The 21121-nt window shown below is 32.0% G+C and overlaps 3 protein-coding genes across 5 annotated transcripts; all 3 read right to left on the reverse strand.

Moving 5' to 3' along the window:
* Window positions 1-1312: 1312 nt before the first annotated feature.
* On the reverse strand, window positions 1313-2303 carry LOC114162476 (uncharacterized). The gene has a single exon (XM_028046389.2). The coding sequence runs from the start codon at window positions 2273-2275 to the stop codon at window positions 1736-1738; it is 540 nt and encodes a 179-aa protein (XP_027902190.1). The 5' UTR covers window positions 2276-2303; the 3' UTR covers window positions 1313-1735.
* A 3442-nt stretch (window positions 2304-5745) lies between these two features.
* On the reverse strand, window positions 5746-8953 carry LOC114162299 (Mitochondrial ribosomal protein L27). The gene is made up of 4 exons (XM_028046137.2): window positions 8804-8953; window positions 6994-7144; window positions 6518-6582; window positions 5746-6061 (listed from the first exon to the last, which is right to left on the reverse strand). Exons 2-4 carry the CDS (start codon window positions 7136-7138, stop codon window positions 5993-5995), a joined length of 279 nt encoding a protein of 92 aa, XP_027901938.1. The 5' UTR covers window positions 7139-7144; window positions 8804-8953; the 3' UTR covers window positions 5746-5992.
* A 2228-nt stretch (window positions 8954-11181) lies between these two features.
* LOC114164313 (uncharacterized) lies at window positions 11182-19698 on the reverse strand. 3 transcript variants are annotated; one of them, XM_028048942.2, is made up of 16 exons: window positions 19445-19698; window positions 19186-19229; window positions 18806-18899; window positions 18004-18182; window positions 17785-17835; window positions 16537-16593; window positions 15694-15814; window positions 14789-14855; window positions 14631-14672; window positions 13833-13938; window positions 13638-13748; window positions 13249-13320; window positions 13059-13160; window positions 12922-12968; window positions 12775-12802; window positions 11182-11663 (listed from the first exon to the last, which is right to left on the reverse strand). In XM_028048942.2, the coding sequence occupies exons 1-16, from the start codon at window positions 19569-19571 to the stop codon at window positions 11520-11522; spliced, it is 1392 nt and encodes a 463-aa protein (XP_027904743.1). In that variant the 5' UTR covers window positions 19572-19698; the 3' UTR covers window positions 11182-11519. The 3 variants fall into 3 exon arrangements, with proteins under 3 accessions (XP_027904743.1, XP_027904745.1, XP_027904744.1); XM_028048944.2 differs by having other exon boundaries at window positions 19334-19604; XM_028048943.2 differs by having other exon boundaries at window positions 18806-19229; window positions 19334-19605.
* Window positions 19699-21121: the final 1423 nt, after the last annotated feature.

Below are 21121 nucleotides of genomic sequence, written 5' to 3' on the forward strand. Positions count from 1 at the left end.
AACATGATCTAATTAATGCATATATTCTGTTTGTATAAGCAATTAATATATAGATCCTTTTTATTTTACTTTTTATAATCATTTTTAATAATTAATATTGAGATTTGTAATAAAATATTTTTGTCATATATAAACATTCAAACATGAAAATCAAGTATTATAAAATTTACAAAATTCAGGCACATTATTCAACTGAATGAGCTAAACACTTGTGTGTGGTAACACGTAGACCTAATATTTTTGTGAGTTTTAAATTTTAGTGAATACAGCAATGTCTTTTCTTATATTTGAATGTGTATTCTTTGAAAATTCCACGAAGATTAGGTCTAGATCCTTAATGTCTCTGGTTAATTAATTTAAATTTGAAATCATGCTACGTGTTCCATATATGGGAGAATACATTAATTTTGAGCTTCGTGGTTCCAATTCAGATATTTGAACTTCACAACGCAAGCAATGCAGCGAAAATTGTAAGGGCCCACGAAAGGTTACAAGTTTCTTATTCAGACTAATCTCTGTATATGTGTAAATAAATTAAAAAAATAAAAACTAAGGAAAGGAAAGTCAAAGTTTTGAATCAAAACAGTGAAACCCACCTTAAAATCTTGTTACCTTGATTAAAAATTGGAAAAAATAGCGAAATAAAACCACTTTTGAAACATTGAGACTAGGAACGGTAGTGGGGCGGGCGAGGGGTTTGATTAAATAATGCTCAGCTTAATTTCATTTATGATTTTTTAAAAATTTAAATAGATCCATAATTTTTATTTGATAATTAAGTTTTTTAGTTTTGATAAATAATTGAATTATTTTTTTATATTAATGTTGTGTTTATACATGAGTTAATCACTAATATTTTTAGTTTTTTTAATTCTTTTATTAGTGTTTTTTTTTTGTCACTTGATGTTGGGAGTATCACATATCACATGATAATGATAATACCACATAATAGTATCTTAGTATTTTTTTTTTTAAATGGAATAATTTTTGTCCTCTTTAACATTAAACAAAGATAGTAACAAAACTTAATTATAATTTATATACATATTAAAATAATTTAAAAGAGAATATATATCAAATTACTTTACCTAAATATTAAAATTAATTATATTTTATAACTTTTAATTTTAATAAAAAAACTCTATTTTAAACTTATGATTTTTATAAAATATTAAAAATATAAATATAATTTTTAAAATTTTAATATTTACAATAACTTAAAAATTTGTATATTTTTGTCTGATAGTTTATTTATAAATTTAATATAACAAATAAATTTAAAAAATAACGATGATGGTTAAAAAAATTCATATAATTAATTAATTACACGATATATCTTTTGATTATTATTAAAATTTGTGATCTGGGGTGGGACACTGTTTATCCTTCTAAGCTATGAAATGACAGCATCAAAACCAAGTCATGCCAGCAATACATGTCTCTCTGGGCAAACTACTACTTCATCAGATCTAAAAGGAATAATATCATCCCTCTACAATTTAATATATACGTACCCTTCGTACTTATGCATAAGCCTTTGATTATTCCCTCTGTTAATCAATATCAAAAAAGTGTTCATTTACACAAATCCTGTCTATTTTTCTGTCTTCCTTTTGCAGAAAGGAGATTTGGAGAGGTAGAGTAATTAACATTCAATTATAATCCACTCAAATTGTAGGGTGGGATTTGAAAGAAAGAATGAGTAATTAATGAATGAATACATGAACATGGATGGCTAAGCCAGTGTTTGTATTAGAGACGTAGTATGAACCAGCTTAGTGCCTTTCATCTCTTCGATTCTCTTGCTTTTGGGATGAAGCAACTTGGACCAGAACCCACTTTTCTTCCCACTCTTATTATTCTCACCATCATCACCTTCATCTTCGTTTCTTCTTCTCCTTCTCCTGGTGGAAAGAACGCTCATTGACTTGCTTTTGAGGAATCCGGCGTGCTTGGCGGTGAAGAGAAAGATGGAGGCGGTTCTCGGTTCATTGGAGAAAGCAAAAGGAAGGGCTGCGGGAGAGGCACAAGAAGAGGAATAGGAAGAGACGGAAGAAGAAACGGAAGATGAAGGGGATGAAGAAATAGAGTTTGTTTTGCGGGAAGAAGAGGAAGAGGGTGAGTCGGAGGAAAGTTGAGAAAGCTTGTCTCTGAGACAGAGAGAACATACGCCAGGTGATTGACGATGTTTGGGGTGTTTCTTGCAACGAGCGTGGGGCATGAACCTGCCAATGATGTCCTTGTCTTTGGGGGGTGGTCGTGGAAGAGTTGCCATTTGTGAAGTGTGTGTGTGTGTGTGTGGAGAAGTGGTTGATATATAGAGAATGAGATGAAGGAAGGAGGAAGGAGAAAGGAGAAAGTTGGGGGAGAGTGAGGGTGGTGTGTTTCACTTTCCGTGATACTTCATGGCTGTTTCCTAAAAATGGTCTTTTTGACGATGTTTGCATGCAAGTTGAAAAATATGACTTGGTTAAAATGGACGACCCTGATTTATGCATGTGTGTTAAGACGCTGCTTCTGATCAGATGAGTCCTCACTCTGTGGAACAGGCCAAACCTCTTTTCTGGGGCGGCTTGGAAAATCTCATCTTTAAGAACCAAAATCAAAGTTGACCACGGTAAACGATTCAACGTCCCCGTTTTTCTATTGCCGTTTCCAACTACGCAAATTAAATTACACTTCTATTTTATTTGGAATATTAGACATTATCAGTTGCTGTCACTAACATTCATAACTGATTATATACGGTAAGGGAATTTGTGAATATTAAATTGTTTAGAATTAATTATCTGAGTTGGCAGGAGCAGAGAAGTGTGGAGGGTAGCATGTGAGGTGTGTGTGAGTACAGAACCAATGGTACGTTGCCATGCCTTGACTTAAGTTTCAATAGAGACAATGTATACTTTACTCAACTTCGTGTCTTTCATTCTTAACTTAACTTCTGAGGTGTGACAGCTGTGTATTTTTCCTTCCTTTCGTCAATGAATCGATGGGATTCACTGATTCACCCATTCTGGCATACACTTTCTTCTTTCTCAGATGCAGATTCAAGGTCTGTTCCCTATTGCAGAGGCCTTTCCTTTGCTCTATTTTGTTTACAAAAAAAATATATATATATATATATTTGATTGCGTTAAATAAAAATAATTATAATATTTTTTGAATTGAAAAGAAAATTATAAGAAGTTATTTCGGAGTGTAAAGTTCAAAAATAAAATTTAAATCAAGCTTGTTTAAGGTTAAAATAAAGATATCTATTCAAGTCTAATATATCTAAAGTAAAGATATATTTAACTTAATATAATAAAATACGTTTAAGACTACTATTCTCTTTTATAGTAAATGATATATATGGAAAATTTTATTATTAAATAAATTGTAATTAATAAAAGTTACTGAGTTAAAAAATTATTTTACCAATTTTATATCAACGCAAAATTATTTAATGTATTATTTGTTTGCCTCAAAATTAGCACAACACAATGTTACCAATAGATTAAAAGAGTCATTCTTTACCATTCATCCTCTCTTATCATCTAAAATTTATTGAGAATGACAAGTTTGGTGAATCGCACTTCCCCTTTCATCGTCTTCCTCTTACTTGAGTGTAGTTTTTAATAATTTCAAACCATATGAAAGGAATGACATATGACACTGCTTCAATTAGAGGGATGTCAACATGACGAATAAATTACGGATAATAGCTTCTTCATATCTTACTGCTAGATAAATATTCACTTTGTACCTATATCAATATCTTGCGGATATCCATTATGCAAGTACTCGCATATTTTTTTAATGTTCACGGATATCCACAGGTACCCACGAGTATTTACAAAAGAAAAATTTAACATTTAATAAAGTATTTTAATCATAAATTCAAATAAAAATACAACGCATAACATTCATAAATTTCATACAAAAGTGCAAATAACCCATTTAAATAGTGTTGAATAACAGTTCACAAAGAAATAAAGATTTTTCAAAACCAATTGATAAAAAATAAGTCATTCAAAATCAATGTGTTAATGTTTTAATCACATTTATTTTATTTTTAATTTAAATTAGAGTATAGCAGGTACGAGTATCTATGGATACGGATACTATGATACTCGTACACCTGTACCTTAATTTAGAATTCATTTTTTTTATTATTGGCTTTCATATTTCCTCAGTAGACCATTTTTTAGACTTACCTTCTGTTTCCCTATTTTTTGACCTCTTTTTTTATTTTCCGGGGAGAAAGCTGCCTATTTTTACATCTAGAATTTACATAGACAACATATATCACTGTCAAGATTAAGAATAAATTATTATTATTATTTAGATTAGATCTTTCGATTTCAAAATTCAAAAATAAGATCAAATTAAAAAAAAAAAAGATTGGGTTGCGCCATACATAGAAAAGAGTATACAATAATGATGTATTTGACAAATCAAATACCATCGTTTAATTTAATAATAACATAACGAACCTTTGGGATTAATTGATAATAGTAGTTGATTTTTGTAAAAGATTTCATTAACTCCTAAGTCATATCGAGTAAACCTTATTGTTTCAAGAATTCTTAATTCAAGAGTTGTAGGAAGGGATACATGCTCCGTTGACATGCAAGTATAAAAAATACTCGTACATGTTATTCGCGAGTATCCATTTACAATATTAACTTCCTAACCGTTACGAGTTTTCAAGTATGGATCAACCTTCAGTTTCACTTCTCATCCCACTTTCATAATATCAAATAGTGTATGTTTGGAACAAAAAACAGAACATCATAAAAATGATCCCTTCCTTGTCAAAACGAATCGTGGCACTTAGGCTGCTGTTACACTTTTAAATAAAAAAGAGTATACCCTGACTAATGGCTATAGCTTTTAGCCTAGTGGTAAGCACTTAATCCTAACAAGTGGTATCAAAACATGGTATAAAAATCGATGGTTAAAACTGGCTCAAATGAGTGCAGTATAGTCCTTGTATCGAAAGTCTTCCTGACAAAGGTTTGAAGTAAGTGTCTCGTTAAGAAGAACACCGGTACAGAACAAGCAAAAAATGAATACTTGTGATTGAGAATGTTTTCGCTGGAAGGAGAGTGTACCAGTGTGATTAAAGAAACTTACCCTTGAGTGAGAGATTGTTAAAAATAAAAGTCTCACATTGACTACAAATGAGAAAATAGAATACTATATAAAGATAAAGACTCATAAACTCATGAATTGAGAGTGGTATCAATGCCTTTTATATAATTAGACTTATGTCTCATTGATATTATGTCTACCCAATAAAACCCCCTTCTTATACCTAACAAAAACTAGTAGAAATGATGATGGATCGAATTACTTTCAATAGAAGTAACATAAAGTCCTATTCTTAAGTTTGGTGCACAAAGACTTGATAAAAGAACATTTTTTTTCGAGCTGATTTAGAAAAAAATAACAATTTCTCAAAAATCAAATTTACAGAAAGCATAAAACTATAATTTTCTTACAGTTTATTTAACATGTTCAGCATTTCCCATTTCATTTTCTATTGCATGAGAAGAATTCGCTAGACTTTTAGAAACAGCGATGAATTGGAACCACACAAAAGTGTCAAAGCTGTTACTTCATTGTTTGGAAAATTTCAAGGGAAGTTGCTCTTCAAGATTACAACGTCAATGGCAATTTATAAAAGCATGATAATCTCATTTGGTTTAAGGTCTTTCCAATTTTAAAAATTCCACTCGATTAACTCCACAAATTCAAACATAACCAAAAATCATAAACATGAAATTTATTGATAATTTTGATAGTCCAAATCATTCATCGCATTACATATTTGAATGATATTTGATACGTTAATATCCAATTAAGATATCAAATATTTGTGCAAGGCAATATCTCAAGATGTTGAAATTTCAAAAGAAGCGAGAACAAACAACAAAAACGAAGGGCATGTCCTCTTCGTTTAAAATATCTGCAGTTACAAAGAAGTATCTTATACTACTCAATTTGGTTATTTGGCCGGTTGGGAAGCTTCAGAAGTCTTAACTTCAATAGGACACTGAGATACATATGGTTTGAGCTGAAAATAAAAATAATGGACTATATGAATCAATTATGCACGAGAAAAACTAAATTCATAGAAGTGTTAGCATTGCAGAAATTGTCGATCTCTAGTAATTCATGAAGAAAAATAATATTTTTCATAATAGCTTCCGATCATTTGTAGGAAGATGAAGCCATCTTCTTTTGACCTATCTAATGGTCGAGTAGTGCAGGGATGATGAGGATAAGAACACTGTCTATGAAATCAAAGGCAAGTGCTAATACATAAAAGCACCATGTTTGTTGCCATTGTGTAAGGAGACGAAGAAAAGTTCAAACATAAATAACCGTAACTGACCCAAACTATGCCAATAAAACTCAATGAGTTGAATAAAGAATTTATCCAGGTAATTGTCAGCATAGTATGTTGAAGAAAAACAGGTGAACAACAGAAAAATATAGCGATGAGATTAAATGAGTGGAAGATGCAAACCTTGAAATCAGTCAAATCAGGAACTACATAATTTGGCAATTTTTCTTGCATCAGTACATACCCACCTGCAACAATATGGAGACTTACATTTTATTTGACAGTAAAAATAAATGCATCAATATAATATGTATGTTGCTTGGAAAATTATTTTATTACAATACCCAAAAGTTATAAATATTATTAGAGTAACAAATTAAGAGATTTTTATGAAGCCACTTTACTAATTACATAGACATCCAGGACAAGAGAAACAATCCAAATTATTAGCAAGGAGACCACAAATTTTTAGAGTTCGTCATAGAAATGCAAATAATTTCAGTCAACCAAACCAAAAGAACTATACCATGTCACCCGACTTGGTTTAAAACCAAAGTAAGACCAATACAACAATAAAAGTGTATTCTAGTCAAGCTAATCCTTAATTATCCTTAAACAAACAAACTGATTCGACCTCAACGTCAATTGAAGAAACAAACCTTTGCGGGTGTGGAAACCAGTAGGCTTGCAATTCTTGCCCTTGTAATAACCACGAGGAGCACGTTTAGATGATAGAATGTCAAGTGAAGATGTTCGCTTTCTTCGAAATGCCCTTCCTATTCCTATAATGAGCCCTAGAGGCATCTTTTTCTGCAAGTAACAAAGCCATAATCACAAAAATCAAACATGTATGTCACAATCAAGGAACGACATATATAAAACACAAATAGTATTAATACATGATCAAATACAGAAAAAATCTGCAAAAAAAAAAAGCAACATTGTGCACTAGCAATTGATGAGGGCCAAATAGAAAGACAGTTGATGGATAAACAGAGAATTCAAGATGGGTGGGTTTGTGGAAATGAAAACTAAGGGAAGGGAACTCATCTTTACTCACCCCTGTTCGTGGACCAAACACACATTGACCATATAATTATCATTTGGATCTATTTTATTATTTTTTTGGGTAAGTTGGGCGTGAACTGGTACCCTTTTCTATTTGGCAGAGGTACGATTCAAGTCCAAGCCATCCTTTCCAAACTTCAGAAGACGCAGCTCAGGTTATAGCATCCATGTATCGTGTAGGGAGCAAATGGAAGAGATCCAAATTTACGAATCAAGATTCAAGATAAGAAAAAGACAGATGCAATTATGAATTAAATTAAATCAATTAGACTTCTTTTTCGTATCCCTCGTATTCAAAGAAATTGTGTTTATTATGACCAATTAATCAGTGGCTGTCGAACACAGAACTTCTATTCAAAACAAAATCTAATAAATAAAATACTAGCAAATAATCACAGGACAATAATAAAACTAAAGACAATTTCCAAACAACCATTCATTAAAATACCACCAAGAGTTATACCTTCGAAAATTCAACTGTCAACATATATCAGAAATTATTTCTAAAAAGTTTAGGCATTTCATCAAATAGGACATAGGCAAGTATGCTTATCAACTATATCTCCATAGTCTTAAACCAGCCCAAAAAAAGGCTTCAGTATCACCTATGACTTTAAATGATTTATAGAGACTCAAACATTGATGCTAACCATAACATGATTGCACATCCCAAACAATGATTGGAAGCATAACTAAGTAAACAAATAAGGAGAAGCACAAACTGTTGTGAGTCAAAAGCTTGGGAAGCAGAAGGCGACAAGAGCCTCATGTGACGCTTTGAGGAAGAAAAATAATTGGTGGGAAGAGAATGAGGATGCCAACAGTTGGATTGTGCTTGGTTGCAATAGCGCAAAACAGGATAGGTAGGGATTACAGAGAATTGCGTTGAAACATAATTGCCTCTGAAGAAAGTAATGAGGTTTTACATCTTTAATAAATAATGATGGTCAATTCTAATGGATTGTATGTTCTGTGCAGCCTTTCCTCCATCACAGCCTTATGACAAGCCAGATGGATCAGAGGTATATGAGGCTTCTAAGGAATTATGATGTTGTAATAGAACAGCTAACAGCTTCAGAGTTATCAAACACTTAACAGCTTCAAAAAGGTTTGTTTCATCAGACCGTAAAAGAAATACATTTTTGAGTGATTGTAAGACACATCGAACTCATCGTACCAGACCCTAACAAATAGGCTTTAGCTTTCTCCGTGGGACTCAACAAATTATTTCCTCATACTCCCACCCTAAAGTTCCATTTTTTATACAAATTAAACAACCCCAAAAGCGTAGCACCAAACAATATTGAACAAAAACCAGAAAAGATGCAGAGAAAACCAAAATAAAAGCGTGCAAATTCAATAAAAGAAAGTGTTAGGGAACAAGAGCTTCCAGAAGTATACCTGGAAGTCGCAGAGATAAAGTTATACGCTATATGAGGAATAATCGGAGGAAGTGGCGAAAGAAGAAAGACAATGGCACCTGAGGGTTTAGGGTAGAAGGACAAAATACAAAAATATGAGTATAGCAATTCGACAAAAAATATAAGTACTTTGGGTGTGAGGAAAGGTTTTTCATGTTTCGAATTATTATAAGTTAATAATTGAAACATTTTGTTGATTTAGGGAATAATTTATCACGTTAATATAATAGCTAATGTGTTTTAATTTAAGTAATAATTTTTTAAAATTTGAAAAGGTTCAATTTTCACTCTTTTCATATTTTCTTTCGTGAATAATAGAAAAAAATTACAAAAAAGTATAATTTATTGAAAATGTTATTCTTTTATAAACTAAATCAAATATGAAAATAAATTTGTTTTAATTTCATACATTTGTGAAACTATTTTTTTTTCGGTACTAAACATTTTTTAAAAGTAAACGAAAAATGAATATAAAGGATAAATCTAAGAAATATAAAAATAGTTATCATATTAAAAAAAAACAATATACCACTTTAAAAAATTACAAATTTTTCATAAGATTAACTTAATATTTTAGAATTAGTGCTCATAAGATAATAATTAATATGATCATATATAACTTTAATTAAAGTGAATAAAATAAAATAAAAAGGAGTTAAAAATAATTCTTATTCAACATATGCTCTTGTGTTAAAGTAAAGTTCAAAACATAGTATTCATAAACAATATATAGGAAGGTAATATGCTTGAGGAGAAGTTCATTTAAGGAATACTATTTGCTCCTTTTTTTTCAATAATTTGCTATTTAAGATTTTTTTTTCTTAACATAGGTAATTTTGCATCCATAATTACAAAAATGAGCAAATTTAAAAAAAAAATTGGACAAATCGGGTAGTTCCACACGATTTCATATAAAGAAATCATGTTTCGATGAAATCGTGTTTCCCTAGCCAATTTTTCTGTCAAATGGTCATTAGATATGAAATCGTGGGGGCCAAGATGATTGTCAACTTGAAATCGTGTGGGGTTAGACGATTTTCATGGTAATAGATTACGAAGGGGTGTAATTGATTAAAATGGCTATGTTGTGCTCCGACATTCTTTACATTTTGTAATCGATTACAGACTCCATGTAATCGATTATTATACAGTCTGATACCCAAAGCACGTAATGTAACAGTATTTGTTGAGACTTGGGGTGCTTCGATGTTAAAGGGACTTCATTGACAATGAACTCTACGATCACAACCATGCTTCTCTTTCACGTTTTATGTGTGCAATGGCGGGGTTTGACCGTAAATTTTGAAGGGACCAAAATAATATATTTTTTTTCTATTTCGTGTTTTAGTTGTGATAAATGAATGATCAACTTGAAATAAAAAAAAGTGGTGATAAATGAATGATCAGCTTGAAATAAAAAAAAAATGTGAAATTACTTGACCCTTATACGATTTCAAATCAAAAATCGTCTTGACTCTTATAATTTTAGAGTTGACCATTTGACATGGAAAAATCATACAGTGGACACGATTTCTTCATAATAAAATCGTGTAGGACAACACAATTTGCTCATTTTTATAATTATGTAGGCATATTTGCCTATTTTAGAAAAACTCACTTTTTAGGTTAGAAGCTACATACATTTTGAATTCTTGCTAAGAATTACAAAGAAAACCGAAAATATCATAGTTATGATGATGCCTACTACTCTTGCATCATATGAAATTCATTGATCAAAATTCCAACTAAATTCTTTCATGATTTAAGTAGTCATTAAAGTAAACATCGCTCATTGAAAGTATGCATAAGGTACCAAGATATAGTAAATAAAAGACTAATACCTAATTGTTTTAAAAATAACCAAAATTATTTTTAACTAAATTTCCAATGGCCATGAATTTTACAGAATAGACAAGTATTCGTCCTTAATTTTCTTTTGACATAATATGTCAAATTCAAATTAAAGTAGAGAACTAAATAACCTAAAGCAAAGTTAATGCTTAATATTGTTGAGGTTAATTTTCATAACTAGAGAGTACCTATTGCTCTAGAAGTGTCTAAATGTACTTACTAGGAGTGAAGGTAGTAACCCAGAAGAAATTGAAAAATGCAAGCAGTTTAATTGAATACATACTTAGTCAACCTTTATCTGATAAAAAAACTATCACAGACTTCACTGTCCAATTCGATAATGTTCTTCATGAACTTATTGACATAAATTCATAGACCTAAAAAAAGGTTTATAAACTATTTTTGAAGCTACTTTTTCAAATATCCTTAGCATAGAGAACACATGGTATAGAATTTTTTTCATGCTATTGCTCTATTAGTTTTGAGTTTAAACGAACTCAGACGGGATTGTACATGTAATATTGAGCAAACTTGTGGTCATAAAAGAGTTACATTTAAGCTTCGCTTCAGTGTCAGATAATCTCTCACTACGTGTACTTCGGAAACAAAAACAGTATATGAAACAATACATCGTTTTACATTCTATAGCATACAAGACGAATCTTCATATGCGTGATAAAGAAGAACCTAAAGGGATATAGTATAAATTATAATTCTAACCTTTCATATTTTTTTTACTATGGCGGCATAAGCAGAATACAAAATTTATGCCGCAAGAAATCATAGTAAACTACAGTGTATCTCTTCAATGTAACTTTTTGGTTCTATTCGTCTGTGTATCATCTTTACCCTGCTAAAATAACTTCTTTGGGCATGCTTTTAGAAACATATTCTTCGCATGATGAAAATGGAGCACAGCAGGAAGAAATGTCGATTCCAGCCACCTCCATAGCATCGCAGACCCATTCAGGAACATCACCTTTGGGAAACTGCAGCATGAACTAGTAAGTAGGTCTAACAACTACTTGGATTGAAAAAAATAATGTCAACAGAAATATTTTAAAGGTTTCAATTTCAATACAAAATAAAACTAAACAATAATAATGGCAAGAAAATAAAAACCCATGACATGCTTCTAACAAAATGATATCCTGTGTTTACTATTCGAAAGTACTGCTCAAGTATTAAACTGAAGGTTATATGGCTAGAAGTAGTCCTGAAAGGCCAAGTCTGGATAAGAACTTCTACAACTAAGATATGTACCGTTTTGGAAAAACTCATTCTGGCTTTCAGGGTGCTATAGCCCGAGTTTGGCTACAAAGCTTACTCCTTGCAAGGTCAGAGGTTTAATATTTGCCTTTCCCTAAGTAATTCTAGCACTATACCATCAATTATCAGTATAACAAACTAAGTATTGCGTGAGAACAAAGGGAAAGAGTAGAATGGTTCCCAATCAATTCAACTTACTTGACAAGAAAGTACAAGGAAAAAAAAAGTTAAAAGTGTATGCATTAAAATGTGAGATTTTTACAGTGTCATTTATCACTCATCGTCATGTATGGTAAGTTTATGAACAATATTTTCTATTGGTTGATAGTGTGACCCTTTTATACTTACAATATATAGCTTTTCATTCTTTTAAGAAAATTATTTAATTAATATTTAGAACAGTGGATAGCGGTTATAGACATAGATACAAGTATACTCACTATTTGATGGGAATAAGGATCAAACACAAATTTCATGCACGGGGATGGGGACAAGGATGTGCACAAAATTTTACTTCAGGAAGAGTGGGTATAGTCAAAGCTAGACCCGTTTTACCCCGTTGGCATCCCCACAGACAATGGAAAACTAGACATGGGGTTGATAACCTCTGATGACAGGTTCACTAACATTGATATCACTCCACCTTCCGTTTTCTGCTATTCTTTTGCTTTTAAGCTTTAACAAGTATTTGAGAGCAGAATTCACAAATCTATAACTAAAGCACGAAATCAGTTTAGTAGGGAGGAGGGTGTTAAGAAGACTTTGTTAAACGAAAAAAAGTCAATGTGCTGTGCTCAAAATTTAAGGTCCAGGCGATTTTCTCGAGCATACCATTTTGTGTAGAAAGTCACATACAAACCTAAAAAAAAAGAAAAAGAAAAACGGTTATTGACACATAAATAAGGGAGGAAATTGTTGAATGGATTTAAGATCAAAAGTGAGATGAAATGGGAGAGTAGAAATTGAATATGAACTTACTCTGGGAACCTTCCTTCAACTATTGAAGAGTGTAGATTCCTACTGAGCTGCAAATTTTGGAGATGCAACGACTTTAATCAAACACATTAACACAATATAGTTATAATAGTCTTTTTATCAGATGATATTACTTGTACCTGCAGCATGTAGTATAAATTATGATACGACAAAAGTTGAGATCCCATTGCATCTTTTGTCACAAGGCAATGGATGTAAGCCCTGGTATAGTTCTTGCAAACCTGTGACAGAAGAAACAAACTAAAACACGTGCAGGGTTTCTGCAGAAAGATTTATCGGATAAAAAAAAGTTAACCTACTAAAACATACCATACAAGGGCAAGTGGGATCAATTGGACGGGTGTCTTCGGCCATTGCTTTGTGTTTTAATTTTAATACTCCCTGCAAAATTACAGGAAAAAAAGTAAAAAAATATATTGACACATAAATGAGTAAAATTTATAGATTTTTTTTAAAACTAGTATTACTGCAAATATATTAAAACCAGTGCAATAAAAAATTGAATCACTTGAGCCTAATAGGGAGACATCATCATTATCTGTTAAAGTTCAGTTTTTCCAATGTTACTATAATTACAATTTTGTTACCAGTTTCTTGGTCCTTGTACAATTATTAGTAGTAGCCTTGTATAAGACCGTTGTGTGCACGTGTGGGGAAAGAATGTCAAATTATGAATAAAAAGGATAAAAAATGGCCACCTCAGGAATGAGAGCAGTGCCAAAGCGTGCTGTACGGGTGGGATACACGCAGTCATACATATCAGCACCCAAAGCACTACAAACAACAATATCAAGAGGATAACCAACTCCCTGAAAGTTCATGCAAAATGTGATAACATTACACTGATTATTTTAAAAACCAAAAATCGGTTCATATGATCAAGTCATTCTGACCATAACATATCGTGGTTTATCCTCTGGCAAAGCAGCAGTGCACTGAGCAACAACTCGCCAAAATGAATTTTTATCTTCACCGCCTGAAAGACCACCAATAGCATAGCTGTGACAAAATAAAATTATATTTAACCCCACATAACTATTGAAAAAACTATTAATTTCAATTTTCAAGACTCTTCTGTGTGCAGGTATTCATATATAAAAGCAACTTGGGTCTATGAAAATTATGTTCTTTTTGCTGGGAAAAAAACCAAGTGCAAGTAAAAGTATTCAAACATTACCATGTAAAAATACATGTTTTCAAGTGTCGATTGCAAGGGATAGTCTGTAAGGTTCATTCTAATTTGCGTAAATTCATAAAAGAAAACCTTTATGCATCAAAATGTCTTGTATACTAGAACAAAGTCTCCAGTATGAATTATTTTTTCTAGTATCCATGGATGACAATAGCAATTAAGCTCAATGAATTAAAAAAACAGATCAGGCAAAGGTCCCCCTTCCTTCAAAAAAATGAAACATTGATATAGACCAAAGGGGAGAAAACTAACAAGTTAAATGTAATTAACAACGTAAAACTATTTTTTAAGCTTAAAACTTATCATAGTGCACATCTGATTTATGAATAATTTGTTTGATCAAGTTCAGTTTAGAAAGGCAACTGTACCCAAAGCCAAGTCAAATCAAAGTGGCCAGTAGGTCCAGTACACTCTAGTCTTTTTCTTAAAACAACCAAAAAATATAAATAGTATCAGAAAACCATAAACAGTTTACATGTTGACAAGAATTTACACCTACCCAGGCAAATTGCGATCCACCAGACCTTTAGCACAGATATCCCTGATAACAGAATACCATAATTTATAAGCAATATGCAACTTACACAGAGGTAAAATAGTAATCAAATATAATGAAGAATAAATAGCAAGAAGGTTATGTTTTGTGCTTCAATTCACCTCAATATAGGATCTAAACCACCTTGAACAATACCGAATAAATTTTGATCATGAGGTCTTTTGTGAGCTGTTACATAAGGAAATGTGTATCGTTATTTAGCACACAAAGCAGGCAGTCCTAAAACACTATATAAATGGAATTAAAAATATGGCCTATCATTTCTATTTAACATTCATGCTAAAATAAATACCAAACCTTTTACAAACTGACCATGCGATACATCTTTACCAGAATTTTATACATGGCACATGCTAAGTGAAAAACATAAATATCTTTCATCCTCTCTTCTATAACAAAGTATCTAATGTGCTGTGATTGAATAAAAAGAACTCAAGAATGGAAAACTATATAAATTTTTCCTTCCATTGTCTGTCTTTTACAGTTTTATCTTCTTTCAAGAAATAGAATATACAACAGAAATGTGTACTAAATAAAATTAAGAAAATATATTACTGCAATAAGGCTATGTTTTTCATTATGAAGAAATAGCTGTCCAGTAACCAAGTGATATACAACTCATGCAGCCACTATAAAAGAAATGAAAAAACAAAATTTTAAATGCATGTTTTCCATTTCAAAGATGTGCATAGTTATCAATATTATAATTTACTAGATCTAGAATGTAAAGGTTAATCCAGTGATTCAATTAGAGGAAAAATGTATGACTGATATGGTTTAAGGGTTGCTTCTCAGGTTAGCTTGAATAACGTCAAAGTCTGAATTTAAAATGATTCCAGTTGCACTCATGCTTCACAATGAAGGAACAAATAATTGAAAATCGGAGGATTACTTTCTTATTTTGCATCACAAGAATAAGAATTGTGCAAGTTAGGCCAGAGTTTGTCCGGTATCACAATTCAATTCTCCTTATTGTGACTCTGTAATCCACCACTTCAATATTTACCTGCTATACATCTATCTATCCATCTAAGTGTTCGATACATAGCTTCCTCAACTCGTGGACCGGTAATGGTGGTCTTTACAACATCATCAAGAGCCATAATGATGTCTGCTCCAATTCTGTTCTGCATAATTAATGACAAAAACATGAAAGCCCATTAAACAAAAGAGCATAAAATCTTTCAAAATTCTTACTTAAAGGTACAAACTGTCCCAGCAACAAATGAATGTATTAACCTGCTGAATTAAGAAATAAGAAAGAAAGAAATATAGAGGGAGAAAGTATAGAATTGTTTAAGTGAAATTGGCCAATTGTACAGTACTAAAGATATGTACAATGTCTATATATCTCTATTAAAAGACAAGTGAGGACTTTTTCCACGTAAAGACAGAAAGAAATATCTTAAGAAAATAAACAGAATTATGAATGATTAACAATTACAGATGTTCCATCGATAATAAAGTGAAGAATATCAAAGCCAAGAATATTACGGGCTGTCTTGAACTGTTATTTGTAAATCTTTCTATAATATAATAGCAAGAAAGTTGAATAAAGAGTAGAGAAGAACAGCAACATCAGCAAAACAGAGAAATGGGAAAGAAAGATAAAGGACAAGACCTTTATATAAGGTCTAAATTCCAAATGTTCATGGAAGTTCTAAAGAAATATCAACCTTCCCTCAATTTGAAAATAGTGTAGAAATGACTAACTTAAAACAACGAAATATTTTATTTAAACTCAAAATCACATTATGCAGAGTACTCAAAATCTTAAGCACAACATACTAATTCGGCTAAAAAAAGTGCCCAGGTAAAATTAAAAGAAAAACACGGAGAAAGGCATTACTTGGATTTGAATTGATTCCTCAGGTGTTAGAAGCATTGGCTTTCCATCAACCGGTGACTGCATCAAGAGAATAAAATTTTGTTGCAATAATACAAATAATAAAAGATGGCTATATACTTCATTAACATAATTCCATAAACATCACTTCATATAAATTCTTTTATCAAAAAAATAATTAAATAAATGCAATCAATTGATTGTAAAATGACCGCCACACTATTCCATTAATTGCAAAATGCAAAGGAAAAAACACTTCAAATTTTAATATTATCATATCATGCCTCCAAGGGATGTCAATGGGGTGAATGTGAGTGTGGGTAGTATTTCCCCTGAATCCATCCCTAGTTATATTAACAGGTATTCAGACTGGCAATGGATGGCAATTATCCATGGATAATTACATGTATACCTGAATTTAAAAAACATAAAAGGATTAGCACCACTTAATGCTACGTGCTTGTACAATAAAAAAAATCAATATGTATGAAATGTTGAAAATCATAATCATGACATGCATGTAATGTTTGATAAGACAAATAAATTTTATAAGAAAATGGGTACCCATGTGTAGGTATTAAAACACCCATAACCACTCATCCAGCACCCAAATCAGACAATGGAAGTATCCATCATGACCTCTTCGACAAATATTCTATCAAACCTCAGACGTCCATCTAATCAAAATGAGAAAAGCCAAGCATTGCACTGTTTTAAAAAAATGTTTGACCAATGAACCAGGGGTCAGATTGGTTCATGGGTCAACAACATGCATCATATATAATATGTAGTTATCTGTAATGTGTGAGAATGTATTAGTAAACCAGAGGTACAAGACTAAGTAAATATATAATGATAAATATCAAATGCTTTTCTTTTCTTTCCATTTCTCTAGATTATTTTAACAAATTTGTACTATGAGACCTGCAATCAACATGGAATATTAGGAGAATTGAAAACCAGTCCATGTTTGATCCAGTAAAGCCCAAATTTCAGTTAGGCATAAAACTAGGTAATTTTTAGAAGTCTAAACTAGTCCAACCCTCCAGCTTTAGACAGTTTAACCAGTTTCCACTGTTTTGTGGGTTAGAAATGATTTAGGTTGTTTAGGGTTTAATCACACTGGTATGCAGTCAAAGTTAGAAGATTGGAAGGCATGGTCACAAACTAGATTTCAGAACACAGATCATGAGTGAAGCACAGAACATACTATCGAAATATTTTCTACATCTTAAAAAGGGAAAAAAATACCTGAAATGTCACACCTTTTTCTGTGATGTCAGCGAGATGCAACAGCGAAACCTAAAGCATCAGTGAAACAAAAATGAATTTATTTAACACGGATCCTGAAGATACATTACAAAGAAGATAAGTGTCTCATATACAAAGAAGATACAAAGAGATGGCCCAAGGTCCATTAGTTACATTTAACAAAAACTATAACCAAATACACATAAGGTCATGAACTACCATTTGAAAGCCACCAGAATCTGTAAGCAGACCCCGTTGCCAATTCATAAAATTATGAAGGCCACCAACTTCATCAAGAAGCTCAGAAGTAGGTCGAAGGGCCAAATGATAAGTATTTCCAAGTATTATTTGGCAACCTATATCCTCAAGCTGACTATTTGTCAATCCCTTTATTGTTCCTGATCATTCAAAAATCCCAGCTATAAGAAAAAATTACAGCATCTCAATTGAACCACAACCCGTAAGCAATGCAGCACCCAAACCAAGACAATCACATCAAACAAATGAAAATAACATCATTTAATATAGTGTTTTCCATGGACAAACAATAATCAAAGCCCATAGGAAAATAATTCACTTCAAAATAAGAAACATAAATTCAGTATATTGCTCCATTTAAAATGGAAAGAACAACTAAAATATGATTTTGATCTTTCATCTAAATTTTTGTTCCAGTTTGGTCCCCTAAATTTAGAAGGTTTCACTTTGATCACTTAAGATGTTTTTATTAGATTAGATTGTTCCTTCCAAGTTTGCCACGTGTGACCAAATTAACGTAGTAGACTAACAGAAGAAACATTTTGGTCCAACAAAAACACAACGGAGTGAAACTTTTTAAAATTGAACTAAGCAGACCAAACTGAATCCAAAAATATTTTAGCCATTCGGGAACTTGTTTAAAAAATAGACCCTGTTTTTTCAGTGCAAGCAATGTTTTAAGAAGGAGAATAGAAAGCAGTAGAAAAATTATTTTTCTCACATTGCAGCAGCGAAACAGAAAGAATAAAGTTTGAACGTTGACCTTGTGTGCCCACAGGCATAAACAAAGGAGTTTGGCACACATGATGAGGGAGTGTCAACCGAGCAGCGCGAGCACGGTTGAATCTGCCAAGAACCTGAGAAAAAAAGAGAGGAAGATTTCCAAGAATAACTGAATTACAATTTAAAGCCATTAAAATATCATGCACTGGCAGGACTGACAAGCACGTGTACAGAGATTATCAGTCATGGCATCATCTAGCTAAACATGTCATGCATCCATCAAGGCACCGTTCATTCAAACATTAAAATGAACCAAAAATTACTCAAAGCTCGATTAAGAAAATTCAATTTCATTCAACAGCAACAACTTAACAGAATAAAAAGTGAGACAATGTGGCAGTAGATGTAGCGTCGGTAAACCTCAAAAACAAGCGCCATCGCGTTTGTGACGGTTGTAGAATATCCTGACATGGAAAGAGGATAAGAATAAGGAAACGTAAAAAAAAAAAAAAAAACGTCTGCAATAACAGTGAACGTTGTCGGTGAGAGAGAATGAGAAATAACTTACAGGTAGGGAGAGAGAGAAGAAGAAGAAGAAGATGCGGCGAATGAAGGAGTGAAGCAGCGAAAGAAAGTTAGGGTAGGTTAATGTGAAAAAAAGGTGTGAGTGAGTGCATACCTTGGCGGCTGCGAGTGCCAGAGTGTAGCGGTGGCAGCATATTTGTAGTGTTTGTTTTTGGTTTTGGTTTTGGTTTGAAACACAAACACCAAGTGATGGGAGCCTGAAGGCTCGTCCCTCGAAACATGCGAACGACCCCGCTTTGACCAACAATGTTCCTGTTCCACAACGCGTTCGCTCTCTCCTTTCCCACTTTTTGATAAAATGTTGTTTGTACCCAAGGGCGTCCCAATAGTGCCGGAAGGGAACTTACTAGGATAACTTTACCTACAATTTAAGGGTATGTGTCTCTCCGCCAGGCTCACCCATCCCTATAGGTCAAACCCAAGGCGCCATTCACATGTGTACTTGCTACAAAAAAGTTTACCTACAATCTTATTGCTAATAAAAGAAATCATTTCTTTAATTGCCTTGGTTTAAATATTTCTACTTATAAGATAATATAACATAACATAAGTTTATGAATAGCAAAATATGTGGCATCTTATTGTAAGTTTATAATGACGCTTCTTATAGCGTCAATGTTTTGTGTGTGTTTGTAGAAACACTTTGATATTTGATAATAGTGAAAAAGTCAGCAAGATTTGGTTGCTGGTAGTAAAATGATATTTTAACCTATTTTTTTTAACCCATTTTTAATCCATTACTTTAATGACTATTAGATCATCTTTTTTTATTTTTTTTAGTGATGTGATGTGATGATCTAATGGTGATTGAAGTGGTGGGTTAAAAGTAGATAAAAAAAATGGGTTAAAGTATCATTGTTCGTTAGTGGTAAGTTAAATTATACCATAACACTAGCATATACCAAATCTATGTATATAATCAGAATTTTAAATATAAATTATATTAAATTTAATTTACATGTTAAATGGATTTGTGTTTTGTTAGAAGTGGATTAACTCATACTTTGTCGTCACCAACTTTTTAATGACTGTAATTAATTTGTTTTGAAATGTTAATGATATAATTTGTTTTGAAATGTTAATGATAATACATCTATTCTAATAAATACTACACCCAGGTCCATTAATCATGGCCCATATACAATAGTTGACATCAATGATTGCTGTCTACACCCCCATAATCGCTCAATGTTACAAGTCTGCAATGGAAAGTGCAATGGAAAGTGCAGAACGAATTGAGATCTTAAATTCGTTGGCCCGTATAATCGCGACTTGTACGGGCCTCGGACGGGTTGGACTGACCCACAATCAATATTCCTCAAATGAAAATCAAATTTTGTTTGTTAAATGTTTATAAATTTGCTTTATCATGTAGTAATTGTTTATGACTTACATTTTGTTTTGAAATACCTAACTAAAGGTTATTTATTTATGACCTCAATTTTTCTTCAATCCTCAATCGTTCAATTCCAATTTTCTCTTCTTTTTTTTTTCAGAAATTTCTTTGTTCATTGTTGAAGCTGCATTCTTGAAGTTATCTAGATAGAGGCATGCTTGAGGAAAAGTTTGATGTTTTCATTTCCTATTTACATTAATATTTACAAAAAAAATCAATTTATTTTCGCTTTGAAAGATTAGTAAGTATAAGAAAATATGAAAACAATATTTAAAATTGGTTACTTGTTAACTTTTTTTCACGGACAAGCTGTATGAGATCAATCATGTTGTGATAATATGGTAGGTCACATGTTATCTTTAAACTTGTTACTGG

Source organism: Vigna unguiculata, chromosome 9 (genome assembly GCF_037176805.1).
Source record: "Vigna unguiculata cultivar grain cowpea cultivar isolate G323 ecotype 2 chromosome 9, ASM3717680v1, whole genome shotgun sequence".
NCBI lineage: Eukaryota > Viridiplantae > Streptophyta > Magnoliopsida > Fabales > Fabaceae > Vigna > Vigna unguiculata.

What these genes read in the sequence shown, in the direction of transcription:
- LOC114162476 (XM_028046389.2), bottom strand. Translation starts at nt 2,275, where the DNA reads ATGGCAACTCTTCCACGACCACCCCCCAAAGACAAGGACATCATTGGC.
- LOC114162299 (XM_028046137.2), bottom strand. Translation starts at nt 7,138, where the DNA reads ATGCCTCTAGGGCTCATTATAGGAATAGGAAGGGCATTTCGAAGAAAG. An exon ending in TGGTTTCCACACCCGCAAAG is followed by an intron (nt 6,583 to 6,993) that starts GTTTGTTTCTTC and finishes ATATTGTTGCAG; the next exon opens with GTGGGTATGTACTGATGCAA. An exon ending in CTGATTTGACTGATTTCAAG is followed by an intron (nt 6,062 to 6,517) that starts GTTTGCATCTTC and finishes TTTTATTTTCAG; the next exon opens with CTCAAACCATATGTATCTCA.
- LOC114164313 (XM_028048942.2), bottom strand. Translation starts at nt 19,571, where the DNA reads ATGTTTCGAGGGACGAGCCTTCAGGCTCCCATCACTTGGTGTTTGTGT. An exon ending in TGGCACTCGCAGCCGCCAAG is followed by an intron (nt 19,230 to 19,444) that starts GTATGCACTCAC and finishes TTTCCATGTCAG; the next exon opens with GATATTCTACAACCGTCACA. An exon ending in ATAAACCACGATATGTTATG is followed by an intron (nt 13,749 to 13,832) that starts GTCAGAATGACT and finishes ATGAACTTTCAG; the next exon opens with GGAGTTGGTTATCCTCTTGA.